The 12,152-nt window shown below is 37.8% G+C and overlaps 1 protein-coding gene across 2 annotated transcripts in view; it reads left to right on the top strand.

Moving 5' to 3' along the window:
• Positions 1-12,152, top strand: part of ZNF385D (zinc finger protein 385D) — a 932,012-nt gene that overhangs the window by 689,289 nt on the left and 230,571 nt on the right. For both annotated transcript variants that reach the window (XM_034993847.1, XM_034993852.1), the window contains one exon: positions 9,340-9,482. In XM_034993847.1, coding sequence (XP_034849738.1) covers positions 9,340-9,482 — 143 coding nt within the window. The remainder of the gene's footprint in view (positions 1-9,339; positions 9,483-12,152) is intronic.

Here is a 12,152-nt window from a genome sequence, read left to right on the forward strand (position 1 = left end):
TGGTTAGTTTGCCTCTAGGCAGACATATTCTCCCCCTCTCATCTTGCTCTTTCCAGTCCTTCTGGGTCTTTCTCACTGGGCTAAGGATCGGATTGTCAAGGTGTAGGCTTAGGCCCGGGCCTCTTCTAATGCTTCCCAGGGAAATCTTTCTCATGTCCACATTTCCTATCTGATGACTCTCCAATGTTTGCTCAGAGTGGAATCTGCCCAGAACTGGCCTCTAAGCAGTGGGCCCTCTTATCCAATGGCTACTTTTCCACTTAGACCTCAGGTTCATTAGGTCAAAAACTTAGCTTGTCTTCTTCTCTTAGATTTGCTCTTCTTGTCAACTAATAGCTTCACCATTTACATAATAAAAATACTACTTAAGATAAATGGAGGTGGTGTGTAATTCTTACTTAACTCATTTTGTTTTATTGTTTTTTAAAGATTTTATTTATTTATTTGAGATTGAGAGGGAGACAGAGGAGCAGGGGCAGAGGGAGAGGGAGAAGCAGGCTCTCCGCTGAGCAGGGAGCCTGAGGGACACAGGGCTCACTCCCACCCAGGACCCCAGCTGGGATCAGGATCTGAGCCGAAGGCAGCCACTTAACTGACTGAACTACCCAGGCGCCCCCTTATTTAACTCATTTTAATAGTACTGGGAGAACTACACCACACCATTTAAGCTCAGGAGATGTTTTATTAATACCTTGGATCACATTTAGTATCTACACAGATTGGCAAGGGCTTGGAGATGAAACAAAGAATGCAACACAATTATGAGAAGAAGAAAAAAAAAAACATGAGGGAAGATATTTATCAGGCTCTGGAGGAACTGCATGCCCAGCTCTACAGGCATAGTAAGGTTCATGCAGGTAAGTCCCAGTTGAAAGGCACAGATCATGGAACAGCAATGCCAAGGACCTCTTTAGAGTGAGGTGACTAAAGCCTAGATATTATGAGCAAAATTACCCTGAGAGACAGATGTAGTTAGGCAGGTTTAACTGCCTACGTTAGCTGGATTTCAACACTTGGCTCTTATTGCGACTGCGTTGTGACACACTTTGTTTCATTAAATAAAAGCGTTGTGATAGCACTCTCTCAAAGAGTATCAGATATGAATAAACATTCATTTGCCCTAGGACTGGCCCTTTTTGCATCCTTGGTTTGAAAATGTGGTATCATTTTTTTTTTTTTTAAGATTTTATTTATTTATTTATTTGACAGAGAGAGACACAGTGAAGGAGGGAACACAAGCAGGGGGAGTGGGGGAGGGAGAAGCAGGCTTCCCGCCGAGCAGGGAGCCCGATGCGGGGCTCGATCCCAGGACCCTGGGATCATGACCCAAGCCGAAGGCAGGCGCTTAACGACTGAGCCACCCAGGCGCCCCGGTATCATTTTTATCCAAAGCACTCATTATTCATTAATATTGATTTTAGCATTAAACATTTTTTTTTAAATTAGGTTTCTCATTGAGTATTATCATCATTGATCACACATAAAGATTCATATTGGCCATTGTTTTCTCCAGGAGTGGACAAGTAATCCTTTTTCGTATGATTCCAACCGTGTCTGCCTTCTGACAGTGGCCACATTTGGCTCTTGGAAAGCTTTCCTCCTCAATCCCAGAAGGAGAAGAAACCAGGAGAAAGCAAGACTTTCTCTCTGATCAGCAAGACATTCTGAAGCAGACTGTATCAGGCACCTTATCTGTAAATTACTCATCACTCAAAAATGTTGGCTTTGCTCTGGAGCTGTAATGGCCAATAGAACCTTCTGCGATGATAGAAATGTTTCCTAACTGCTGCATACAACATGGTAGCTTCTAGCCACATGTGGCTACTCAGCATTTAGATGTGGCTAGTGTGGCTGAGAAACTGGATTTTTAATTTTACTAATTTTTAATTTAAAATAGCCACACATGGCTAATGACGACCGTATCGGACACCTTGGTACTAGAGCATCTTTATTACTACTTATAATTTATTTTGTGAAATTAAATCTTGGGCAATTCCTCTTGAGGAAAATTTTACATTTTTACATCTTATGTCCCTGGTACTGAGTTGAGAGGAATTTTTCAAGCAAAATCTTTTGACTTCCTGTGAGGGGGTACTAATCCTGAGTTACGTACGCTTTGACAGAGGGGCTGAAGTACAGGAGTAAAAGTCTAAAACTCCTTACAGATTTTTCTGCAGTGTTTCCCAGGCACCAGAAATTGTCATGACAGCTAAATAAATAAGAGATTCTACTTTTCTTCTAGTGAAGACTTGACTCAGGATATTGGCAACTAGATAATAGCATTTTTTTTTTTTTTAATTCTGGTCATGACATTCACTGACAGTGACAGAGAAAGCAATGTTAGCTAGTCCTTCTTAGGTTCCTTCCAAAATGAGTTTTGAGGTGATTTACTGAAATGCTAAAATACCACAACTTAAGATGAAAAAAATACGGAATTTGGATAAGGGGAAACATGGCTGGCTCACATGTGTTCTCTTTCATGGTTTAAGATGGAGTCCTGACCATTGACTCGAGCTAATGTTTCTGAATCAGTGTTTCCAGGGTGATGCTCCAGTTACCCTGACTCATATTCCTATTCTCACCTGATCCCTCTCTGTGGTCAAGAACAGGATGTGAAAGCGCAGCCACCGTCCTGTGTGGCTTACCACCTGTCTGTGGATCAGACCTTGCTTTAACACTGGAATTGACCTGCCAAGGTCAATTTAGGCCAATGAGGACCTTCATCCTGAGGGAGAAAGTGCTGGGTCAACTTTCCAAAACCTAGCAGGTAAATCGACAATCTAAAATAGGAAGGAAAAGAAAGTAATAGAAGAAAAATGTGAAAAGTCACATTAAATTCAGATTTTATTTCAAAATAAGTTTCTAGTTTTATCATTCAGTTGGGAACAATATTTAAACAAAGATCAGAACTGAATGGGACTTTGGATCACTGGGTTTATGGAAACATGGTAAACATAAGTTTTCTAGCCAGAAAGTTGAAAAATCATCATAACACTGAAGTACCCAACGAACAACCTTGAGCATTTGAGAGGAGTCACACAAGGGAATACAACAAACACGTATTTATTTTTCTGATTTGGCAAGTAGATGTTAAAGAATGCAAACTTGAGGGCTTTTGAAACATATCTGATATGATATGCATGTCTTTCTGGATTCTTTCTCAAATATAGGGCAGTGCCAGGATGTTCCCATGGTAGATAAATATCTGCAATAAATACTGAATATTCCTTTATCATAGTCTTTACAAGGAATGTGTTTATTGGGTTTTTTTTTTTTTTTGAGCAGTAATAAAAATTTCAAGATTTCTCATTTTAATGCATTACGTCTGGCTGCAAAGGAGCTGCTTGCCTTATATGGCAAAACTGACTTTGTAGAGTGTTCCTTTTACTGCTATTTTGTTGATTTTTGTGGTTCTTTTAATTTAAAAGCTATTTGCATCAGTACTTTGAAAATTCTTAAGGTCACTCGGATTCACAACAAATGCCATTTCTTACCTGTGTGATTTTAAGTAAGATATTTTGCTTCATAGAGCTTTGGCTTTTGAGCTCGTAAATTGAGTATTACAGTAGATACATGCAGAATTGTTGTGCATTTTATTATTTTTTATTTTTTAAGTTTTTATTTAAATTCCAGTTTGTTAACATACAGTGTAATATTAGTTTAAGGTGTACAATTTAGTGATTCAGTACTTACATACAACACCCAATGCTCATCACAAGTCCCTCCTTAATCTCCTTCCCCTATTTCACCCATCCCCCACCCACCTCCCCTCTGGTAACCATCAGTTTGTTGGTGTGCATTTTAAAGGAATTAAGGGATAGCAGACATGGTCCATGCAGTTACTCAGTAGATTCATAAAATTTAGCTGTATTCTCTACACTCATTCCCACCCATGCTGGCTGGCCAATTTCACAGCACTCTATGGCCAGTGTTTTGTGTCAAATCAACTTTTACCTTTATGCCCCCAATACTCATTTGTTTTCTACTTCATGATAGTGGTATCAGATCTAAATTTTTTATGTCTACCATCCCATAGACCCCGGAATTCCTAGTGCACCTTTCCTTCCCGCAATGCACATGGCAAATTCTAACTGAAGTAGTTGGAAATAGATGTGAGTAGTGTTCCATGTGAATTCATAGTTGCTTCGCAAGTAACTACTTAGGACTTGATACTACTTAAAATGCTCTTGGTGTTTTCCTGTTAGGTATGAATATTCTAAGTGCTTTACTGGTTTAATCATAGCTCACTATTGAAATATATATATTATACTTGTAGATAAGTATAAATATAATTATATATTTAATATATAAGTTAATATGTGTATTTTTAATAAAAACATATAGTTAAATTTATATATATACGTGTGTGTGTGTGTGTGTGTATAAAACTGATGGTTAAGGATAAAGATACCATGGAAATTATTTATCTGATCAGGAAATTGAGGATTTCTGCTGCTTTTATAAATGTAGACTTAAAAAATATTTTCATATATTATATAATACTCATATGTGTTAATATATTTATATACATATTTATACATGTATATATAATTATATATTTGTTATATATATATACACACATATATATGATTCCCAGTCCTAAAGCATACATGGTTTTGAATATTTAACAGCAGCAACCCTTGATTATTTTGAACTTCAGTTTTGTCATTTGGAGAAATGAAAGATTAATTAGTAGGTTAAGCTGTCAGGCTGTCAGACAGGACATCTGTGACTGTTTGATAAACCCTGAATGCCTGAATGGATCAAGTGCAGAAGTTCAAGGTTAAAAGTGTTATATTACAGAAAGAACACTGTCCCACTCTGAAGGAGTATTTCAAAATACTGATTTACAAAGTATCCTCTTTGTGAAGACTGTTTCTGCAGGGGTCAAAATAAACAAAGTGAACGATATGAACATGCTTCTAAATTGTCTTGATTGACTGCTTTCAGAGAGCCCCAATTTGTGTCTGGAGGAATTTGAACAGCTCCTTTGGAATTTATTAGGTTCATTAAAAAATACATGCCTCACTTAGTGAGCACCAATTGGCCACACATTGGGCTGGGCACTGTATACATAATATCTCTAATAAGATAGGCTTCAAGTGACAACTGGCTTAGAATTCCTTTTTTTCTGTATGAATTATTAAAATGAACATTTCCAAATTTATATTTTAATTGATTTTCAGAAATGCAAACTTTTGAAGTGAATGTATCTTACTCTGTCACATAATCTTTATTAACAACTAGTCTATGAACAAATAAGTTACTCATGTATTCTTTTCAAATTCATGTTTGTACTTTTGTGAATATACAGCTGTCTTATGAATACACCAAAGTAATATTTAATGTTTGCTCTATAGTTCAATTCTAAATTCTAAATATAACCTAGCAGAATAAACATAAAAAAGGGACAGAGAAATTTTGTGAGCTTTAAGGATTATCTTATTTACTGTATTTACCTAAATTATTCAATACCTTAGTGTCTAACATTCTATACTCAATGAATGTTTTTATTTGCTGACTTTCATGGTATATTAGAAATTTGGTATATGGAGAGATATTAACTGCTCTGAAATCAGAATAATTTAATTGTTAAAATTGCATAGGCTATGAAAGAGGTGGTACTAACGTAGGTAGGGTTTCAAACATAAAAGATATCGAGCTTATATATTTTTTCAGTCTCCACTCACGGAGGCTTCAAAATGCTTTCTTCAAATTAAGAATACCGATATTTCCAGAAGTGTGACATTCCAATGAGTGAAGTGACACTGTTAATAAACGATAACAACAAAACTACTCTTTTTTAACATATAGTAATGCCTACAAATTCATTGTGTATTTTGATGTTTATTATTGTTAAGGTCATTTTATAATAAAGAAAATAATAATAAATGTATATTTGTATCCTAAATGCAGTAGTTTCTGTTAAAAAATGAAGAAATGAAATAGTTGTTTTCTCAAGGAGAATATTTTAATCTGCTTTACAAATGAAATATGTTTCATTTGATGATTTTGATTTTGTACTCTTTGCAAATAACATTCTTGCTGCTGGGTGCCTGGGTGGCTCAGTTGGTTAAGCGACTGCCTTCGGCTCAGGTCATGATCCTGGAGTCCCGGGATCGAGTCCCGCATCGGGCTCCCTGCTCGGCAGGGAGTCTGCTTCTACCTCTGACCCTCCCCCCTCTCATGCTCTCTGTCTCTCATTCTCTCTGTCTCAAATAAATAAATAAAATCTTTAAAAAAAAAAATATTCTTGCTGCTGAGCATGTACAGACTGGTGCAAGGAAATATTTCAGGACATATCCAAATTTTAAAAGTAGAAATGGTAGTCACAGATAATTTTTAAGAGAGAGCTTCAGTTTTATACCTCAGCATCAGCATTATGGATTTTGTGGCAAGTATCTATTTTAGAATAAAGCAATTCAACATTTCACTTAGACTCATAATAGTTATACCCTGCTATCCAAGAACTGGAAGTGGACTCAGCCTTTATTAGAGACCATCTTCTATGAGGAGTGAGGCATACAGGACTGGGCAGAGGGAAAAGTTGAACGGTGAGGCAGTCACAACAGAGGCCTCAGTCTATCCTAGATCTTATGAGGAGGTCTAGAGCAGAAATACAGGTTCAGAGTCATCCTGCCTTGAGGCATAAAGAAGAAGCCATGACACCCCTGTTATCAATCAGTCATTGCACACTGGAAGACTTTGACTTGGGCTGAGGCAGCACCCTCTGGCCCAAGGCAATGTGTGTGCAGATTCTCAGTGTGAGTTATCAGCTACCAGCTCTTCCCAGCTCTGCCAGGAGCTGGGGAAGGGGGCGGTGGAAGCACACTGCAGCATCTACTACACCTGTATTTGCATAGCCAGTAGCCAAAATGTGTATAGTCACACATGTGCTCTGCTCTCCAACCATCTTTTTGGTTTATCTCTTCAAACAGGTAAGAAGAGATGGGCTCAAATAATTTGCCTAGGTTCCCCAAATTTTATGACTCTTCCTTGATATTTTTGCATCCCTTATTAAGGAAAACCCAGTGGCAACATTGAGAGAAGGTCTTTAGCTGCATGTATAAGTTAAATGAAATACATATCTCGGAGGAAGAGAGGTGGAACTTAACTTTATCAAGCAGTCAATCAACTTTGTGCCTCTCATTGTGTTGGATAAAATAAATAAGCTTGATCTATCTCTTTAACATTTCTGGTCATCCTGAACCAGAGGGGGGCTTATAAATGAAATAATTACAGAATATGTTCCTGCTGAATTGCATTCTTTTAATTACAAGAATGGAACATTTCAATGGAAGCTACATTAACAACCACAGAGTTTTCCAACTTATTTTTTCTTCATAATATTATTTTAGCCCTTACTTGATTTTTGATATTTTAGACTCAAACAAGGTAATGGATATATAAGAACACCTTTTGCAAAGAGTGATGTGTGACACAGATAAAAATAATATAAAATTATTTATTAAAACTCACTATTATTTGTGCTCACGTTAAACTATATCATTGATTTCCACCCAGACATATTTTACTTAGAGTTTTCTAAAGACATACTGACCAAAAATTTGTTTTGTTTCTTTAACTTTTTATCAAAAGAAATTTTTAGTAATACTAAACTCAAGACAAAACTATCACCAAAGTTTTATGGATGCTCTCTCTAAGAAAGTTTAGACACCCACACTCAATATACTAACAGGTGGACAATAAAATACATTTATGGTGTGCTCTGGTGAATGTAGACTTGTTATTTTTTTGCTTTTATCTATGCTTGCTTTAACATCTGTCCTCTCTCTTCTGACTTGTACTACTTTTTATTTTAATTGGTTTGCTGATTCAAACTTGTTACCGTTGGCCTTGCTGTTGTTAAGGAATATTTTAAAAGGGAAGTGAAAAGAGTGGTAAAAATACTGGTTTTGTTAATTTGGCTCCAGCTGATTTTATACCTGGAAATAGGAGAGTTAATGGGTTTTTTGTATGGTTAATTACATCTTGTGCTGATGGCTTCTGTTGTAGGCATTAAGTCACTCACCTTGTTAACTGATCTACTGGTCTAGTAGGGTTAGATTTGCCATTGGGGAATCATTTTTAGAATGTTTACCTTGTGTTCAGATAACTGATTGAAGGCAGGATGATGGTTGTGTCCAGTTGACCAGAGAAGTGATTGTGAGATTTTTAAAGATTATTCCTATGGGTCTCATTCTACTTTGTTTTGAAAACAAAATGGCAGGCAAGTGAGTGGCACAGACATGAGCCTCTCTTCTCTCTTCTGCCTCTTAGGGTTCTTTTCCATGAGAAAGGAAAAATCCCACTGTGTTTTTTTTCCTAATGCTTCTTGGATTTTCACCAGCAGGTTTTTACAGTCTGTTGCTTGCCTCTCAGATTAGAAGAATGCTGGCATATTTTAACGGTTTCCTAGGATTCAAACAGCCTTTAATTAAGAGCAAATTGATGTTTTGGAATGTTACCAAAATATGGGAGACTGAACACTGAGATGGGCTTCTTTCCTTCCATCTTCTGAGTGCGTGGAGCCCTATAATGGGGAGTGGGGGAGAAGGGTGGGGGTGCTCCGTTGCAAACAGCTGGTTGCCTACCAGTATGCAAAGGGTGTCTTTGTTGGCATAATATTCCCACTGCTTGCTCATTGGTGGCCTTCTAAATTCCACCTACTCACAACTGGGAAGGAGGTAGGTAGTCATAGAGTGCTCAAAGCTGCCAGGGTGCTGAACAGTTCAGGGATTGCTTGGTTTGTAGCTGGGTTCACTTGTTTTAATCCTCCAGTTGCCAGGGCAGTAACATATGGCTGCCTGTATTTGTGGTTAAGTTTCTTTTCCATGCCAAGTTCATGTCTTCTTGCTGCCAGAGTTTTGGATGTGGTGGAAAAGAGCAGTTCTGTAAAGTAATCACTTAGACTTGATGCATATTCTGAGTAGAAGTTTGTTTTCAAAGAGGGATGAGAGTGCAACGGAGGGAGGGGTTTTCCTTTTGAATCAAGGGATTTTAGTGAAAGAGTTGTTGCTGATCCAATCCAGAGCTTTAGGCCAGAAAGGAAGGATAGATGGTAGAGTGTGAAATGTTGGAAATGGTAACTGTTACTTACACAACTGTACAGTTATTATCTGAGGAGGGAAAGGGAGCAGCTTAACTAGCTCCCTCTGCCTAATGGCAGATCCGCTCATTGACCACTTCCTAGCTGAGGCCACTACACTCCCTGTCTTGTTTTTTCCAGTGACCCACAAAGCTGGCCTTTTGGGCTCAAAAGACACCTTGATGGTTTTTTGTTTTTGTTTTTAGCATGCACAGTGTCACTGATTGCTCCCTTTGCTCTCCTCTCTGCAGGTGGTACCTGCCAGAGCCCTGCTCTCCCAGCCCTGGTCCGTCCACCAGCCCCTCCTCTGCAACCTTCGCTGGATATCAAACCCTTTCTTCCCTTTCCTCTGGACACAGCAGCGGCAGTCAACCTCTTCCCCAATTTTAATGCGGTAAGTCCCCAGGTCACATTTGCATGTAGCCGAGTGGTAAGTGCCAGGAGTACTTTGTTGTTGTTGCTATTGTTGCTTTCCTTTTTTTGAAAGAAAGGATTATTTTAGTTTTTCAAATTAATGCTCATATAAAATGTTTTGTTAGTTCTCAGAGAGTCTGCTGCAGGGTCCTTTCAATACAGTAGTTGAGGTCAGAGAGTTCCTTTTTTATAGCTGAGCCTTTGGGACTTGTTATGAACAATAAATTCATTTGGCCACAAAGTTGTAACCTTGGTGGAGAATAGAAAAGGAAGTTGACCCAATAGAAATAAGAGTAGTCCTGATGTGCCAGGGGTAAGTTGGTCACTACGTCCATTTTGCTGTTATCATTTATTCCATGGATGGTCTGAAAGCTACAAGGTAGCTGGTTGTCTGGTTAAATAAGGTCCCCAGAGCCAGGCTCCTTCAAGGGAAAATGAAAAGAGATTTAATCCAACTGGGTTGGTCTTGAGTTCATGTCTCCCGTTTAGTGTCTTTCTGGGTAATACTAATGATTCCATTATTTTGTTGGAATATATCTACATTAAAACTTAATGAATTTATTAAAGAGAACATTAGAATTCAAGTAAGTGTCTAAAAACTTGAACGAGTTTCTTCTGAGTCCTACACTTTAATTTTCAAATCTGTTGCTTCTTTTCTAATTTAATAAAGAGGACCCCGATAAGCACAATAGTGATGCATTCCATTTGCAGAGCACTTTTTTCCCCCTTAACTTAAAGCAACTCAGCATTCTGGTGGTAGGAGGGTTTCTTTTGTTTGTTTTACTTTTTTTGTCTTGTTTTGTTTTCCCTTCTTACCGTGTCACAGTTGCTCAGGTTAGGTCTTTCTTAAATTACTTTGTTTTTTGGGCTTTGTTAATGGCCTTCTCAACACAAGTTCAATTACTTGCTTCTATTTTCACTCTTAGCATATCTTTGTAAGTTGACAGATTCCTCATATTCATCATCATCTCTTTTTGTACAGGCAGTGAAAGTATTCTTATGATGAAAATAGAAATAAGGGTTGAAAAGGTTAGAAACCCATGACTATTTTTTTCCTAATATCATCTGAGTCAGATTTCAGCAGTTTGTCATAATGGAGGTCTGAGCTTATCAATGACACGATGTGTCAACACAACCAGAGCAAAGAGGATTAAGATGGTAGGTCACTGAATGCCCAGTGATCTAAATAATACAGATTTCTTATTGCAACATCTTGCTTCCATGATGGATTTTTTAAAATCTTCCCACAGTTAGATCATTCTCTTTCAGGAGATGGAAGTGGGTCTTATTTTCTTTAATAATACTTCATCCTGGGGACTCTGGTCATTCCAGGGACATGGTCCAATTATATGCTAGTCCTCGCTAAAGGGCAAGGGAGAATCAGAATGATCACTTTGCTCTTTTAGGGGTGAGGGGTTTTCCATGGGAATCTTATTTTGAAATTGATGGAGCATAAATGGAGGAGCATCAAGATCACGTTTCCAAAGTAAAGATTTCTAATCCTAGGCATTTCAATAAGTGTAGAGAAAAAATTGCTCAGCATCAAATTCTCTGATTTTTAAATGACCACACTAAAGTTCCATGGGTTCCCTTTCTCCGCTGTTCAGTTAAGTGGCTTCCTGGCACAGTCTTGCTTCCCAGATGCCCAGAGATGATCCATCAAGGTGCATTACCTGGCCTCTAAGACCACTTGGCATCCTGCCAGTTAGGTCTCATGTCAGCTTTAGAACAGTTGAGGTGAAATTCCTGGAAGGCTGTAAAAAGCTGAGTTTTAAAATTTCGGTTTGCCATTTGAGAAACATTAAAAGCAATATTAATTTGATTGATGAGTATTGTTTGTCATAAAAAACAAAGATGAGTGATTGGCTGAGCTATTTGACACTCAGCAAGTTTCTTTATCCTATTTGCTACTATTAACCCTTCTTTAAAATAAAGGGAGTGGACCTAATAATCTCTTCCTTTGGGGTTTATTTCATTCATATATTTGCGCTTTTGTGGGCAAAGGCAGCATTGTATGATGGTCAAGCTGGATCCTGTAACTAGACTGACTGTTCAAATCTCAAAGTTGCTGCTTATCATCAATATCACCTCGGGCAAGTGACATAACTCCCATGTATCTCAGTATCTTCATCTATAAAATGGGACTAATAATTAACCTATTTCTTAGGCATGTGGTAATGCTTATGTGTGCTGAATAATGTAAAAGGCGAAAGATTTATGCATTTTGAAGAGAAACCAGAGTATGTGTGCTGAATAATGTAAAACAGCACTCAACACATAGGAAGCACTATTTGAGTGATAGCCATTATGTTCATGCATAGGCTGGGAACTCTTCTTTTTTTTTTTTTTTTTTTTTTTTGAATGTGGCAGTTCATTGACTGAGAGCAGAAGTTTGACTGATTGTTTTTCCTCTATGATGGATTTTGACTTCTGTTTGTATTTGTTCCATTTAAATAAGGAGACCCTCTGTTGCTACACATAATTGTTATTTCCTTTCAGTGCTAGTCAAGCTGCGACAACCAAGGATTAAGCCACTCCTTGTTTCTTACTGAGGGGGGAATAGTGGTAAAGCCCATAATCAGGTGACTTTGGACTCAGAGTTAGAGTATAGAGTGTTTCTTTAAGTAATAGCCTGACTTCTTGATTTTAT

Source organism: Mirounga leonina, unplaced genomic scaffold (assembly GCF_011800145.1).
Source record: "Mirounga leonina isolate KUSES-001 unplaced genomic scaffold, KU_Mleo_1.0 Mir_115, whole genome shotgun sequence".
Classification (NCBI taxonomy): Eukaryota; Metazoa; Chordata; class Mammalia; order Carnivora; family Phocidae; genus Mirounga; species Mirounga leonina.